Consider the following 17,288-nt stretch of genomic DNA (forward strand, 5'->3'; position numbering starts at 1 on the left):
AGTTTTACTTATCTAAAAGAAAATATTGCCATTCAAAAATGCAGACGATACTAGTCAGATGGTGTAAGTTTCCCCATGCTTTTCAACAGGCCTTGTCAACTGTGTAACATCACCTTTACTTAAATGAAGTTATAACACCACACAGAATGGTTGTCTTCCGGTCTATACATCCAGGCTGAAGCTCACAGGACATTAGTAAATGTAAATGAATAAATGATCACTCAGTAACACTATAGGTGCACAAGGTGTCAGGAAACATGCAGGTCCACTGTGAGGATGGGCTTCTGCTCAGTGGTCAGTGACTTATTTACACACAAATCCACAATTTGAACAATATCATTAGAACCTTTTTCATGCTTTTACAGCTTATACAGTAGGCCCCTTCTGGCATATATACAAATGTAAGAAAATGTAAAAAGTTTTGACATTTACCAAAGAGACAGTTTACAGCAAAATAATGCTGTACAAGAACATTATTGTTTGTTTCACAATATGATGAAATCTTACAATACAATATTATTTATAAAACACTACCTGTGTTTTATGTTAGTGTGCAACTTAATGTGTACTGTAAGAAGTGTCCATATGATTCACAAACTAACTGCATATGTGCAAATGTTTTCTAGAGATAAAAACTTTTTTTTTTTTAATCAAACCAAGAATGAAAACATTTCATGAATAATTTATCTCTGAATAAGTTGTTATAGCCTATTAGTGTTTTTATTATTATATTTTCAAGAATCAATCTTCCTAACCTTTTGCTGTTGCAAAAATGTAATATTATCCTATAACAATACTTTATTTAAAATTTCCTTTCTTACATGTTTTAAAGACACTATTGCTTTTAAGGAAGGTGGTCCACCCATGCCACTGTCCCTCCTGTGGATGTAGTTTAGGATATCCCCCAGATCCACTTTCAGGACCTACTTTGGTGACAACTCAAGGCGATACACAGAGGAATGACATGTGGTTCCATGGTGTAATGGTTAGCACTCTGGACTCTGAATCCAGCGATCCGAGTTCAAATCTCGGTGGGACCTGTTTTCCTCTTATGGATAATATTAAAGGGTCTAATGTAGAAATTGTGTATACTGAGTCCCTTTGCCTTTGCATTGCTGCATTTACAAACCTTCAACTCACCTTACATCCCCAACCTTCTGTTTCTGCAGCGTCCACTCTCACAGGACTGTGTTTAATGACCCTTCTGTTTGTTGGTGTGTCTGAGCTGCTGGGGGCTACACATGTCCTCCACTCTGGCTCAATCTGTAACTGGAAAAAACATGCAGTTAACCCCACTGTGAAGTACATCTGGTTTATTTACATAATTTCTATATTATTAAAGCCAAGAGTACATGTTATGCACCATCATTGCTTGCAATGACAAAACAGTTGACAAAGCAGTTCAGTAAGGTAAACACTAGGAAACATCTGACATCATCTTAAATGTGCACTTTTCTGGTGGAAGGTCCACCACCTTCTTGTCTCCATGGGCTTGTTATTGCTTTGCCTTGAATTTTCCACAGTATGGCATTAGGATACATTTTTTAAAGTCATTGGAGGCTTGCATTTTACCTTTTATGTAGTAATGTTTTCAAAAGCCAAATGTAGTTTAATCCCATCAAAATATGATTCCATTCCACCTAAATAAAATCCACTAGAAATAATTTTCATTGGTAATATCTGTAGAAAATTGTAAAAAAATAAATAAAATAAAATAAAATAAAATACAAAAAAAGAAGAAGAAAGACAGACAGACAGAAAGAAAGAAAGAAAAAAAAAACATTTTAACCATTTTTCAAAATGGTCAAAATCTGTTTTTACAATTGAAACCTTCAAAACCTTCAGTTATACAACAGGGGATGTGTAAAAAAAAATGAGAGATAGAGAGAGATGAAGACTGCAGTGGAACTTCCCTGCATTTAGGCTACTTCATGATGTTGGAGGTGGTAGTAGGAGGGGAGCAGAGTTGACAGAAGGGTGCGTGGAAGAATAAGGAGGCAGATGACTATGCGTTTTTTTTACTTAATTTGTGAGTTACCAGGGCTTTACAGATGTCCAGGGTGTGTGTGAGTACCTAGAAGCGTTATAAATAGTAAAGGTTAATTAGTTAGCAGAGAAATTGGATCAGGGGCGGGCTTTTTAGAATTTGATCCACAGACAGGTAACTCAAGCGATCTCCATTGTCACTGTAATCAGACCTATATAAATCCCACGTTGACGGACAGCAGTCACCACATAGCCTTACCACTCTCTGCTGCATCACTTCTCCAGCCGGACGAGAACACGCTCCACACGGTAAGTGGCGGCTGGACCGAGGTGCGGGCATGCGGGGAGCTCTTGTTGTTTCCAGTGCTTTTTGGCGCATTTTTGTAGAAGTTTTTGTGACACCACGAAGTTAAAGGCAACTAAAATCGTGAGTAAAAGTGGAGAAAGCTTAGTAAGAAGATGGGCTGCAAGCTTTGGAAGACAAGAAGTTACATAATTTTGAAGTAACCTGGTCTTGGAATGCTGTGCACCAGTTTAATCGTCAAAACTTCTTAAAGGGCCACTACTCATTTTATACATGTCCTTTTTCTTCATTGAGGCTGTAGTTTGGTGCTGTATTTTCTATGTATACACTGATGCATTGTCTTTGATGTTTCTTTACAGGAAAAATGTCTCTCACATCTGTCCTCTCTGCTGATGCCATTGACAGTGCTATCAAGGACTGCCAAGGTATCAACTTCCACCAACAGGATTATTGCACACTAAGTTCCTATTGTAAATTCTGGCATATACTGGCATTTCTATATACACTGTGTATTTCTGCTCCTTACTCTGTATAGTTCACCAATGAGGGTGTAGAAATGTCATCTGTCTGAGTGATGCTGTAATGCCATAGAATATGATGAAGCTTATAGTGCAGCACAGTTATAATGCAATATTTACCCTCATTTCATGAATACACTTAGCTGACAAAGATTATTACATTCATCCAGTCATACACATCCAACAACCATTTCTTCTTGTTTATTCAGCACCAGACTCCTTCTGCCCCAAGAAGTTTTTCCAGCTGTGTGGCCTCTCCAAGAAGAGCGCAGCTGAGGTGAAGAAAGTCTTCTCCATCCTCGACAATGACAACAGTGGCTTTATTGAGGAGGAAGAGCTCAAGTAAGTTTGTGAACCATGAACTTTGCTGCTCCGCAATATAAAACTAGGTTGACTCAAAAAATGAAATACAACCTTTACTGGTATTATCATTTTAAAAGTGCATTCATGGAACATAAGGCAACATGAATTTGGAAAATTCATGTTTTCTTATGTTCCATTAAAGCACTTTTAAATCTAATCGTTAAATTCAACTTAACCAACCAGAGTTCAAATTCACGTGACTGTTGCTTACTCTGTACTTTGATGATACTGACTTGGTGTCTCTCACTAACCCATAATTGTGTGGTGTTTTGTTCAGGTTCTTCCTGCAGCGGTTCTGTCCAGGTGCTCGTGCCCTCACAGACTCGGAGACTAGAGCCTTCCTGTGCGCCGCCGATGATGACAGCGATGGACGAATTGGAGTAGATGGTGAGGAAATTAAATATTATTATTATTATTATAGAAGATGTGGACAAGAAGTATTTGACAGTACTGCTTGAAGAATATGCATATATATATATATATATATATATATATATATATATATATATATATATATATATATATATATATATAGAGAGAGAGAGAGAGAGAGAGAGAGAGAGAGAGATGTTTTGCTGTAGTAATGCTATATTCTCTCTTTTCCACAGAGTTCCAGGCTATGGTCTTGTCATAAATCATTCTTGATCTGCCCTATCCCCTGCTCTAAGGGCTCTGTAGGTGTAGTGAATCATATCCCATCTGACTAGAAATGATGTTCTTCTTATTCCCTCTGATGTAATGGAAGTCTCTCAGGTCCTCAACCATCAACGATGTCATCGCTTTTCCCTTTTCATTTATGTAGACTCATAACTATATATGCGCGCCCAAAATGAAAAATTACCAAATAAAATAAAACTAAAATCCAACTTTTGTGGCTTTGTGTGTTCACTGATATTAAAAGTGTCTTGTTGAGTAGTTTTAAGAAAAAAATATTAGAGGGATTTATGTTGAAATTGAGGTCATATGCAAATTAAGTTATTCTTTACAGCAGTAGCAGCAGTGTTCAGTGATTAAGACAGGAGTAATTAAGAGAGACTGCTCGTGTCAGGTGTATAGGAAGTGACATGGGTCTGCAAACAGGGCAGGAGTGTATCTTTTTCCCTGAGTGAGTCCAGCAAAGCAGGGCCAGAAGTGCAGGGACTGACCTTGAAGAGCACCTGAGTGACATTACGGCAGGATCGAGTGACGCCTGACCTCAGCTTTGTAAATAAACCCACATGAACCTGGGGAAAGCTGAACGACAGCTATGAAGGCAGCTCAGAATGACTAGTATTGTGAAAACATTCAAAAATCAAATCAACTGATTGATCACCACAAGCACTGTAACAATTAAAACAAACAACAAAAACATTAATTGGCCATACATCCTGAGATCAGACCTGATTTGATCTTAGAAGCTAAGCAAAGTTGGGCCAGGTTAGTACTAGATGGGAGACTGCTGGGAATACCAGGTGTGAGGCAGCAGTGACTCTAATGTGTATTAGGTACAACACTTCACTGTTCTTGTGTGTATGAATGAGAATGTGTTTGTTATAGCAATATGGAAATCAGACCATGGCTACAATCCAGCCTGTTTACAGCATGTCATCTGTGTCCACTATAACTTGCACTGTCCTGACCAAATAAATAAATAAATAATAATAATAATTTGACTACTTGTATTTCTTTCTTTATTTAAAGATAACCATTACTCTTTGCAAGTGCAATTATTACTCTTCCTGGGATCCACTCTCAAAATAAGAGCATTACACAGTTCACTAAGAGTGAAGCACATTGACAAATAATACATAGTAAATGTAAATGAATAATACAGCAAGTTCTATCATAAGGTAACAAGACAGAAAACACACACAGGTGGTTGGTTAACATTAACTATGTAGCATTATTTAATTTTCAAATACAACTGGATATTTGTGCAACATTTTTAATTCAAGGCCATGTCTTGTTTTAGCAGATCACATACATACAACATTGTTCATATTGAAAAACAATGCACATAGTTATGAGCTCAAAATATACACTGCACTGGCTTACATTAACTGTGAGTGTTTGCTGTGTAAACAGGTGTAATAACTACTGTGATCTTTATGACTGCATGGCTGAGAGCAGAAGGTAACTACAAGTGAGAGTGGGCATGAGACCAACAGAACAGTGCTGCTGTCTTCCCTGTTGGAGAGGGACCTTTCAGTTTTGTGTGGTCACTTTTCCTCATCGATCTCATTTATTTTGTATGTAACTCTCTAACCAACTTGTGAGTTGATTTCTTCAGGATTTTTGTTTTACCATCATACACTGAGTCTGAATAGAAAATTTGAGAAGTGTAATAGACACACATGAACTCAGTATTTCCCTTTAAATAGCATGTAGCTCCATTCTCTACACTTACCGGATTAAAATTAACCACCACCTCACTGTCAAACCGCCCACTAGATGCACCAAAATACAGAGTAGAGCAACATATCTTTCACAGAATAGGCCTTCTCATAAGGTCGATGTGATCATGATTATATGTAGAAGCTGACAATTAACAGTCTCCTGATCCTCACCACTACAAGTCAACCTAAGTATTACCTGAAGTCACTGGTACACAGCAGATGCAGTCAGAGAAATGGAGCCTTGATTTGGAGTGTGCACCATGACTTTTGTTTCTTTTGCACCCACACGAGCAGTTACATAAAAATGTAAAAAGTCAGAGTGAGAGGGTAGCCTTTACACAGGAGACATGCTGAGCAGCAGAAGGAGGAATAAGAAATAGTGCAGATACATCTTAATAGAATGTAAAGACAACTCGGAATTTCCCTTCTTGCAGTTTTCCTATTGGCCTAATAGTTGTAAATTGTCTTGGATCACTGTTGAGGACTCATCATAGGCCTCCAAGTTCAAAAAGCAGCCACTTGATTCCTTACAGTGAATGATGCTGCTGCCCTGTAGAGGTGGGAGAAGCCTGCAGGTAAGAGACGCCACTTGCACACAATGGTGCCATGACCCCGGTATGTCAGGAGTTGTTAACAGGAAGGAAATGTGAGCTCTTGACACTAACTGCTGGATGGGCTACAGTGGAGGTACAGCTATACCACATCATGTGATGAGTACATACTGGACCAAAGGCCACAGGTGAGACAGTAGAGTGACATGCCCAAGATTCAAATAGAGATACTGTCTGCTCTTTCCACTAGATAATGTACAGCCCAACATGCAATCCACTCACTGGCTCACCCACAGCTCTTATAGTTATAATGCATCGCCCCACCACCTGAGTCACTCTCACATTTCTATCCACTGTGATTATGATTATAAAATAGTAATAGTCAGGTGAACATAATAACAATCATTTTAGTGAGTGTTCATGATTTTTAGTACATATTTTAATAATGTTGATGATTCAGGAGAAGATTCTTAGAGGAAGTAGGACCAAGACCTTCCCATGCAAAGTTTAAAGCATTTCCATGGGAACAGCATACAAGTGTAGGCTTATATGCAAGGGCAGAATAGGGAGAACAAGAGGCCCGAGGGTCATAATCATGTAGTTTTCTTGTTTAATTTTATAAACATTGCCCACAAAATCAAAATCTGGGTAACTTTTAGTAAACAATATGTTAAAATAAAAGCATGATATTTGTTTTTCTTTGTGGAAACGTGTGTTCTTACTGTGAGAAAGCTAGCATTTTGACAAACCAGTCTTAACCTGGAGGAGGGCTTCCAGCAGCTTGTTTCCATGGAAATGTTATTGCTTTGGTGACAATATTCCACAATATGCCATAAAACGGATCTATGTCCATGGAGAATGCTCCCAAGTATGGTTTTAACTTTCGATTTATATAGAATCATGGAGGGGATGTGCCACAAACAAAAGGAAATCCCCTTCACATCAGCACGTTGTGTAGAAGCTCCCGACAGGGAACCATGTAAAATAAGCAGCTGTCTGTAACGATGCCAGACACTTGTGGCCCTTGTGAGAAAAAGGACTAAGTGGGTGGGGCTAACATGTTCTTCACTCATGGTCAAAACAACACCTTTAAATGATTTTCAATGATTTGGTTTCATTGACCCCAGACCTCAGAGTAGGTGTTTCATCCCTGCCTCAGAGTGCATGCATAGGCTTCTCTCTGCATTATGAACACTGTAGCTCCATAATGTATGCTAAGATATAAGAAATTTGACATGCCATTCTATCAACCTGAAGATGAAATTTGGACCTGGTTTTTTGTTTGTTTGTTTCCCTTTTCCCTGTGAAACACGTGCCATTATGCAGCACGGTTTCTCATTGTATTACATGTTACATTGTTCTAGTTTCTGCATTGCTTTGTACTCCACTGTACAGGATGGACAGAGACCCAGCCTACCTGTCTGCTTGACTACTTCAATAATTAATGCCTTAGCTTCACTGTCACAAAAAAACTCATATCAAGAAAGGAGTGTCTGTCTCACCTTACTGATTAAGTCTATGTGAAACTTTAATGTGCACATAGAGTCTTCAACAAAAACTGTGCTACTTGTGTGAGCACAGGTTACGAGTTACTGTAGTTCCGATGGGACGCAAAGGTGATCACATTTGGAACTGGTCGTAGCATTTGGGATGTTGTGGCTACTGGAGATGTGGCTACCTGATAGTCTGAACGAGGAGGAACATCGTGAAAGATTTAACTAGCGTGTTAGGATGACTGAATGGGCTGAATGAGCTCCGTGGAGGAACTCTATCCATAATGCAGGGGATGACAACACTGGTTCTGTTCACCAACAAGCCTTAGTCCTGAGACTCTACTTATGATGTATGTGCGCATGGGTTCTCTTCATTAACAAATGATAAAAGATCCATGCATATCAGTAGCAATTCCATGCGATTTCAAGGAAAGCACGGTGCAGGATTTGTTGAAGTTGAAGGCTGACACATCTAATTAAGTGATTGTTTTCAACGGTCTGGTCAAATTTAAATAAAATAAGCTACACCCAGTTGGACTGGTGTTGCATAAGAGAGAGAGACAGAGAGAGAGAGAGAGAGAGAGAGACAGAGAGAGACTCTTTAGGCACTCTTTACAGGCTGTTCCAAATGAGAAGCTACAATCAGATAAGATTTTGGCTGGAGGAATGGGGCTGACTGGCTGTCTGGACAATGCTACACAATTGCCAGTGTGGATAATTGCACCACAATCAATTTCACAACCATAACTTTGCAAAATATATAACCTATTAAAAAAATCTGTGGTCACCATTGTACCTATACCAGTCCTTGTGGAATGGGCCACAATCCTGGAATTTTATTCAGTCAGTTTTACTCACATTTGGGTCTTTATACTCTATATTTATACCTAAGCTACAAACATAAATATTTTCAATAAAACATTTTAAATTATTACTCAGTGCTATTTGCATAGAGGTCCCAGGCTGGTTGACAAAACTGATTTACAATAGATATAATTTAAATTCTTGGTAGACAATCCACTAAATCTAACTGATAATAATGATTACATTGCCACTGTCTATAGACTCAAAGCACTTCACCTTGCATTCACCTTTGCAATGCCAAGCCTGGTTTCCCACAGGCCTTTACCTCAGAGACACATAACCCTATGCCGTGTGGGCTTTTGTTTCTAGCAGATTTCAAAGAACATTAAATAATTCAGAGTAACAAGAAAAACTCTGTTGCACTTTTTCATTAGAAAAATGAGTGGCCAAAAAATGTTCAAAATAACATTGCTAAGTACATATAAGTAAATATACAAAGGGATATATTGGGGGGAACTATTTCTAAAGAGTGGTGCAAGTTACAGAAATCATGTAATGACAATGCATGCAAATGAACAAACATGACACAACATGAATATGGACACACCAGACTATAGCCAAGGACTAATTTCATTCCTTTGTCAAGTAAGGGCACTGTTACAAAACTGAACAAAATAATACCCATGAGGAAGTAAAATATGCAGTGAAAACAACTCCAAGAAGTGGACTGTCTTTGAAATGTTCCTCTAGTAATCTAAACTGAGTAAATGTAACTGAGTACTAGCCACCTCTGATAAGGACATGTCAAACTTGAGAAAGAGATCAAGCTAAGTTACGGCCTCTTAAGTTGCTTCCAAGTTGTAGAGGATTGTTTTGCCCTGTGTAATTGAGTCAAACGATCACTTGCCATTCAATGCTACACAATTATGTTTATCAACTGGATGATTAAGTATGATATTATTATTTCTGATGACAATATTGTCCAACACTAACCATTTAAGTTATTATAGTCTAACTCAATTCAATTCATTTTATTTTTGTAACGCCCAAACTCACAACAACAGTTGTCTCGAAGGGCGTTCATGTTTTGGTTGATGGGGGAAACCGGGGAAACCGGAGGAAACCCATCCAGACACGGGGAGAAACGTGCAAAACTCCACACAGAAAAGACTCTGACAGATCTACATATTATGTCTTATTTAATTATTCCAGCTAAGATTTATACTTAGTTCCAGGTTTTTAGTGAGTCTCATCTTACAAATTCTACCACTTTACCATGGCTTGGATTATTTCATTTTATTAAGAATTATTTCTGGGAAGCATAGGAAATACAGTCAATTATCAGCATAGACGCATTTCTTCATAGACGCATTTTGAATTTTACTTGAATCAAATAACCTGGTCACTTCCCACTCAGATCGGTTTTTGTATTCACATGTGTTATCCACCTGAACCAATCATGAGCAATACTGTAAAATAATGTAAATCACCCCCCATACAATACTACACTGTCTCTTTACCTGCTACTTATCCTTGTCCATATGCTGCACTGTACATAACCATAGTCAGAGTGAATAATAATTTGTAGCCTTGTAGTCCTACTCTGCATGCACAGGGCTGTAGTTTATTATTTTACTCCTTTTTGTATCTTAACTCTATTCAAATTACTACATCTAAAAAACATCTAAATGGTTGAATTTAAATATATTTTCATTTCTCATTTCATTCTTTATTACACTTTTATTCTCCTGCTGTTCTTGTAGCCTGCGTTGCAACACTTAAATTTACCCATTGGCACAAATAAAGGTTCTGATTTCTGATCTTATCTTATGATATACAGGCGCCATCTAGTGAAGATAAGTGATAGCTGCATGTAATGTGTGTCTGGAAGTAGAAATGGAATAATAAAAAATATATATTTAAACGAAGAAAAATGTTGTTCCTAACAGTCACATGGTTACAAAGTAAAATGTGAATTTCAAAAATGTTTTTAAGACGTTTATTTGAATGGCGCGTCTTTCTGACAGCGGATGTGACGTCACGCGGCCTTCTGCTCGCGCTACGGGCCGCACTGTTGCTGCTGCCTGTCAACATCAGCCGCTGAGGGCATCTGTGGCCAGGACCTACTTAGAAATTAAAGGGTCGTGCCAGGGTCCAGGCGTCGCCATGCCCATGTACCAGGTAAAGCCAGTGTGTGGCGGTCACATAGAAGTCGATTTACCTACGTGCATGTACAAATTACCAAATATCCACGCGCAGGACGGGAACGGCTCCGTCTCCGACCACGCGCTTCAGGTAACTGCTAATTCCTTTGATTAAAGAGAATACGTTTGAGTCTCATGCTAGTCAGCATAAACGTATTGTTGTACACCGTTGTCTTCTATGACTATTTAATCCGCGATGAAGTTTCACACTTCTTGATCATGCAATGTGGCTCTATGTAGAAGGATCAAGCTGGAAAAATAAGCGTGACTGGATCCAACAAATCCGTCTTCCGGCTCCTTTCCTTCCTTTTCTTCGCTAGTTTTCTGTAGCCTAGCTTCTAAACGTGGCCCTGTCCTTTCTTTTATTGTGTTTTTTAAGTGACAATAGTGATCCAAAATGAACTGATAGAAGCTATCATGATGTGTTTTTTTCTCCATTGCATTTATATTAAAATAATGATTATGTGTCATCAGTATGGGTTGAACACTTTGTCCGTATACATTTTCACTGTGCAGGCTTTAAAGTGTATGTTGTCGTGCTAGTTGCACATACCCATTGTCCATCTATTTGACCACAGAATGGTGAAGTGGACCCCGCAGTTAAAGCCCTGGAGGCTCGTCAGGATGAGATCATGCGAAAACTGTACGAGCTGAAAGCGGCAGTAGAGGGACTGGCCAAGACTGTGACCACTCCAGACGCAGATCTGGACTTGACAGTCAGCAGCAGCTTATGTTCACAGAGCCCCACTAACACAGCCTTCCAAAGCCCGGCTGACCTGGAATCACTATTGGGCAAGGTGAATTCCATTTCTTCTCAGCTTACATCATCTTGTGGACACACCCATTTGAATAATGTTATCAAGGTTACAAACTCACAACATTGTATCAGGCTATTGTCTTTCAGTTGAGCCTTTGTTTTGATGTTTGAGTGAATTGCTAAATATGGCATCTGTTTGCTCTGCTCTTATATCACCAGGACCTTGGTGCCCTTCGTGATATTGTGATCAATGCCAACCCTGCTGAACCACCACTGACTCTGTTTGTGCTCCATGGCCTCCTGTGTCAACGTTACCGTGTTCTGTCATCTGTCCATGTGCACTCTTCCATACCCAGAGTGCCATCACAGCTCCTGTCCTGCCTCGGACCACGCCATGCAGACAGCTATGCCCGGCAGCTATTTCAACTTGGCTTCACACTCATATGGAAAAATGGTAACAATCATTCACTATGGGATTTTACAGAATAGTAAAAAAAAAATTTTAAAAATACATATATATATATATTTTTTTTTACTGAAATTGGTTATTTATATGTGTATGTATATATATGTGTGTGTGTATGTATATGTATATATATATATGTGTGTGTGTGTGTGTGTGTGTGTGTGTGTGTGTGTGTATATATATATATAGGTCTGTGAGCACTTTTAGCTGCTTTTATTGTATTTTTGTAATGTCTATGGTATTTGTTTGTGTACCTGCCTAGGGACAACAGATGGAAATTTGTATTTTTTGCTATAATCTGGCATTTTTACACTTTGTTTACAGATGTTCATTAATATACCCTGTCCCTATCAAATAAATAAATAAATAAAAATTATATATATATATATATATATATATATATATATATATATATATATATATATATATATATATATATATATAAATAAAAATACATTGACCTAATCATGGGCATTCTGGCCTTAAAGCTGTGTCATCCTTTCTGTAGGTACTAGGCACCCAAATCATAATGTATTTGTGTTTTGTAGTACAGATGTATGTAAGAAATTAACATCCCATACAAATCTTTTACTAATTGCTTATTTTCTTTCTTCCTTTTGCACAGTTCCGAAGCTCCAGATGAAGTTCAGCATTCAAAATATGTGCTCCATTGAAGGGGAGGCCAATGTAGCCCGTTTCCTCTTTAAATTGCTCAGCGTTTACCCCTCTGACCCTGCACTGGCAACACTGGTGGATAGTTGGGTGGACACCGCTTTCTTTCAGCTGGCAGAGGGTGGTCCTAAGGAACGAGCCACTGTTCTGCGTGCTCTCAATTCTGCTCTGGGACGTACCCCATGGGTGGCTGGGTCCGACTTTTCTCTGGCAGACATTGCTTGTTTCTGTTGTATGCAAAAATGTATCTCTGCCTCCTCTGCCCCTGCTAATGTCCAGCGTTGGCTTAAGTCTTGTGAGAATCTAGGCCATTTTAGCCCAGCAAAACTCTTTCAGTGACATTAACTTTTCTTAATTTAGACAATATTGAAAAGTGGGGGAAAGGATATTGAGATTGAAACTTAATTTTGCTACAGGTTGCTACAAACATTACCTTACCAAACCAGAAGTAAGCTGGCTAGTGTTATAACATCTAAAATGTGAAGTGAGTACATACCTCCTTTTCAAAATCAAGTCAGATTTATGCATTAGTCCAAGCATGGTATATTTTATAGATGGAGGCTGATTAAAGGGACTGCCCACACACTAAATTATACTGAACATCCACGTTGTGCCTAATACAATTGTGTGTGTGTGTGCGTATGTGTTGACATCAAAAGAAAACTTTGAAAAGTAAAATTTGTATTCTAATATTAATAAATTGTCTCATTTGGTTTTGAGTATTGAATATGTGTATTTCTTCTAATTTTGCCAATTAAATTCATATGTCAGGGCTCCTGCTATTATTTTCTTGCAGAATGTTTATTATCGGTCCATATTTTTTTTATCAAGTTAATGTGTGTCGAGGAATTCCAACATCAAAGTCCTCTAGTTTGAACTTTGAACTCCTTTCTTAGTCAGTACTCCAGTTGATAAATGTTTCAAAAATAACTAAACTAGTATTTATTAAAAACTCAAGGCATATGAGTGTTCAGTCATATTTTATACATAATAAAAAATATAAGTGAAGGTGCATTTGCATACAACAGCTGTAGAAAAAAAATCATCAGACACAATCACTTGAGTAAAACCCTGTGACTACCTCAAATCACAATGACAGAATAATTGTTTTAATGTATGTTTTTTTGTCTTTTTTTTCCTTTTTTGCTTACGATTGTCACGTACCATATTCTATATACAAGAAGGCAATTACTGAACTGAACATATGCAAACAAGCAAAAGTAAAGACAGTTTATAGGGTTTACTTTGGTGATATCTTCATGACACATTTGATCCTGCAAATGAAAAATGGTTATGAATAATAAAAGGTTTTACTTGGTGGTGGCTGTGTACAGATGACCATTGTATTTCAAGAGCTGAATGCGCTCAAAATAGCCATCAGTAAGAACGTTTCTCTGACAGTTAACCAGATTGCCTTTCTGACTGAAGAGGCGCTGCACAGGCGCTGTGGAGGGCAGCATTGTGTTGTACTTGAGAAAGAGCTGCTTGACTCTGGGAAAGTCCTGTAGACACTCCAGGGTCTTCCCTGTTCCTTCAACATACTTCTTAATCTCCTCTGTTACAGTCCGCGACTGCACTTGCACTGGCGGCTTCACAGGCCCATAGTTAAAGAAGTCATCCTCTGACTGAATGGTAGGCAGAGTTTCAGTGCTTGCTCCATCTGTGACCACACTTAGATCCACTTGAGATGCCATTGAAGCGAGCATAGCACACATTTCTTCTCTCTCAGATGCTGCCATCCACCAAAGTCGAAACTGAGGAGTTGTTGCAGTTGCAATCTTTGCCTCTGTGCTGGAAAACAACTCTTGGAAGCGCATATCAATGGCCACAACAATAGCATTTATAACATCACCAAGGTAGTTTGCTGCATCTTTATGCTCATTCAGCTTTGTCTTAAGGCTGAGGACAGTTGGAATGACTAGACCAAAATAACATTTCTGTTCTGCTTGAAAAAGTTCAAGTGCAAAAGCAAGTGGGTGGAATACAGTCACATATTCTTTGAGGAAGGCCATCTCCTCTGGTTGCAATCGTTGGACCTCGAGACGGGCACACAGCTCTGTCAGCTCACGCTCACTGAGTGAGACAATCTTCTGAATAGCACAATACTCCACATTCCAGCGGATGACATTAGGAACAATAAGTGCCATCCTGCTGATCTCCTCTGCACAGCCCATGCCAACTTGTATGTGATGACATTTACTCCATATGCTATACAGCTTGGACATTGCACTGTAATGCAGCTGACACATGGGGCCCTGTGATATAGCCCGCCAAAAGTCCTCTGTGACAATGTGCTCAAGAGTATGAGAGGCACAGCGCTGGACGGGAGGCAGGAACAGCAGCATGTCCTGCTCTGGCTCTCCATCAAGCACAGCACTTACATTCTCAAAGTGTCCAATGTCATCCTTCTCTTGGTTATTCAGACCAAACTCCTTGAAAACGCTGATAAAAGGACTCCCATTGTCAGTAAAGGTTGTCTGTACTTTGCCTTCAATATTATATGCCAGGTGAATGTCATGTATTCGTCCAGCGATGGTCTCATATGTTACTCTACCCTGAAGCCTGGCAAAACCCAATGCAGCAGACTTCCTCTCCAGGGAGTTGGGGTCAATCCAGTGGCAGGTCATTCCCAGAAAGCTCTCACTATTGGCTGTCCAGATGTCTGCAGTGGTGCAAACATACTGGATGGTGGTTAGTTTTGCCATCACCTCCTCGCGCATTTTGGAGAAAGCCAGGTCAACCTTTGTGAATAAAGTAACTCTGTCTGTAACCTTAAGCCCTTCACTTAAGCCAGCAATTAGTTTTTTGAAGCCAGGCTGTTCCAGCAAATAAAAGGACTGACAGTCTTCTACAACAAAGTCAAAGATAAGATCGTCAATCCGTGTTTGAGTCAAACATTTGGAGAGGATTTCTGCTTTTATTTTTTTGAGTTGGCAGTGGGAGCTTTCGTCTCTCCTTGCCCTCTTGGCATCAGGCCTGGCATCACAGCCCAAATGTGTTCTCTGAAAAAAGAAAGAAAGAATGAAACGCTTTGAGTTTTTATTTGTTGTAGATACCAACTTCAGAGCAACAAACTTACACCGACAACACTACAACGTGACAACCAAAGGAACAGTAAAATAAAGCGCACACGGCAGACATCTTGCAGCGCCACGAATAAGTAATAGACAAGCAGACGTGTAACGTAACTGGGGTTTTCAGTGTTTTTACGCATAAACCTACAGGTTTTCTCTGATTAGAGAATGCTATATGACTTACGTCTAAGTGCTTCTTTAGATTTGAAGTGGATGTCTTCGATGTGGACAAGAGGTTAACCTTCGGAAGGCATAGATTACATTGAACGATGATATTTTTTCCTTGGTCTGCCTTGTACGTGAAATGGTGGCGGTAACGCCAAGAATTTATTGCCGTTTTGGTTTCGGTGGTGGTCTCATTTTGAACCACTTCCATTTCGAACACTGTGCCGTTGAAAACAGAGGTCTCGATATTTGATAAAAGTAGCGTAATCCTATTTAGTAATGATTACAGGTAAAGTAACGATGGCGGCGGAGAGATCCTCCTGAAAAGGGGCAGGTCTTTGTTAAATGTGGGCGAGAACATACAGCATGGCCAATGACGTGCCGAGCGTGCACGCCAAAAGACACACTTGAGGAGCGCGTTCAATCTCTGTTCCCTTTCCTCCTCAAAGCTTCAACTCCTTTATTCCTCCGCATTAACCCCCGCCCACAGATGAGAGAGAGCCATACAGGAGAGGGCCACACTGTTACTATTGGTCTTCTCTCCCTAAAGGGTTATACTTACAGCTAAGGAATCGAGGAGTCGAGGCTTTGAGGAGGCGAGTAAACAGAGATGGGACGCGCCCGAAGCCACATCGCGCACACGGCAAAGTTTCGAACTACGCATGCGCAGAAAGGTTTAATGACGACGTGCGACTTTGTTCTTTTTTAGTATCTTGGCGCCATCAACTGGCGTACTGGGGACCATGTGTTGGGGGTCTCCCAAAAATGGTGATAATATTGATCATTAGCTTACTTAAATGGGCCAAGGCTATGTTCTCTGATGATATAGGCTTCAATCATATAACATATAATGTTTTGGTAACTAGCATACACCAATAAATTAAGGGCTATAACAAATTAATCTTTCATGCAAATAGCCTACATGGTTTGAACTTCAGAATTTTATTGTGATATAATTGTGGAGGACAATACGGGGTCCTCGGGATATATTTTCATACCGATGAAGGGTTCTTTAGCTCAAAAAGTTTGGGAACCCATGAAGTAGGTCGTTATGGAGCCCATGCACGAGTCTAAACGTCAGTGACGTCAGCTGTCCTGTGCAAGAAAACAGCACATCTGAACATCTGAGCATCTGAACATGACATATAGAAACCTCAGACCACAGGTCAATAAAATGTTGTTGATAATGGGCTACATTTCAACATTAAAGAAGTTATAAGCTTATATTTTTAATTTAGGTTCAAATAGGCTACAATTAATTTTGATTCGTGAGACCAGAAATGTAAAAATAAATAAATACATTCTTAAGAGAACATTTCTTCGTTTGACACAGCTACAGTCAACAAGTGGCAAAGTTAGTGTGCGTAATGGTTCTCCTGTTCTCCAGTACAACAACCTTCATGTCCTTTGTTCTGAACTGGTTGCAGGTCTACTGGGAACTGAGAACTGAGAAATTCTCACTATTTTTTTTATTTATTTATTTTTTTTCGTAAACTTTCTACACAGGTACCACATGGACTATGGACTAACACAGCCAGGAAAGCATTCTTTATTAC

At 39.2% G+C, this 17,288-nt stretch overlaps 3 protein-coding genes and 1 non-coding gene across 6 annotated transcripts; 3 read left to right on the forward strand and 1 right to left on the reverse strand.

Annotated features, from left to right (window-relative positions):
* The first annotated feature begins 968 nt into the window (after nt 1-968).
* On the forward strand, nt 969-1,040 carry trnaq-cug (transfer RNA glutamine (anticodon CUG)). Its single transcript has one exon. It is a non-coding gene; the product is annotated as a tRNA-Gln (tRNA).
* Nucleotides 1,041-1,955: 915 nt separating this feature from the next.
* pvalb8 (parvalbumin 8) lies at nt 1,956-4,037 on the forward strand. The gene is made up of 5 exons (XM_033971317.2): nt 1,956-2,295; nt 2,650-2,715; nt 3,018-3,150; nt 3,449-3,558; nt 3,780-4,037. The coding sequence occupies exons 2-5, from the start codon at nt 2,655-2,657 to the stop codon at nt 3,803-3,805; spliced, it is 330 nt and encodes a 109-aa protein (XP_033827208.1). The 5' UTR covers nt 1,956-2,295; nt 2,650-2,654; the 3' UTR covers nt 3,806-4,037.
* Nucleotides 4,038-10,450: 6,413 nt separating this feature from the next.
* On the forward strand, nt 10,451-12,870 carry aimp2 (aminoacyl tRNA synthetase complex interacting multifunctional protein 2). 3 transcript variants are annotated; one of them, XM_055223811.1, is made up of 5 exons: nt 10,451-10,575; nt 10,654-10,689; nt 11,177-11,395; nt 11,575-11,809; nt 12,447-12,870. In XM_055223811.1, the coding sequence occupies exons 1-5, from the start codon at nt 10,561-10,563 to the stop codon at nt 12,830-12,832; spliced, it is 891 nt and encodes a 296-aa protein (XP_055079786.1). In that variant the 5' UTR covers nt 10,451-10,560; the 3' UTR covers nt 12,833-12,870. The 3 variants fall into 3 exon arrangements, with proteins under 3 accessions (XP_055079786.1, XP_033827203.1, XP_033827205.1); XM_033971312.2 differs by having other exon boundaries at nt 10,451-10,689; XM_033971314.2 differs by lacking the exon at nt 10,654-10,689.
* A 586-nt stretch (nt 12,871-13,456) lies between these two features.
* zgc:161969 (uncharacterized protein LOC569044 homolog) lies at nt 13,457-16,177 on the reverse strand. The gene is made up of 2 exons (XM_033971311.2): nt 15,752-16,177; nt 13,457-15,495 (listed from the first exon to the last, which is right to left on the reverse strand). Exons 1-2 carry the CDS (start codon nt 15,941-15,943, stop codon nt 13,804-13,806), a joined length of 1,884 nt encoding a protein of 627 aa, XP_033827202.1. The 5' UTR covers nt 15,944-16,177; the 3' UTR covers nt 13,457-13,803.
* Between the last annotated feature and the right edge of the window lie 1,111 nt (nt 16,178-17,288).

Source organism: Periophthalmus magnuspinnatus, chromosome 8, assembly GCF_009829125.3.
Source record: "Periophthalmus magnuspinnatus isolate fPerMag1 chromosome 8, fPerMag1.2.pri, whole genome shotgun sequence".
NCBI lineage: Eukaryota > Metazoa > Chordata > Actinopteri > Gobiiformes > Gobiidae > Periophthalmus > Periophthalmus magnuspinnatus.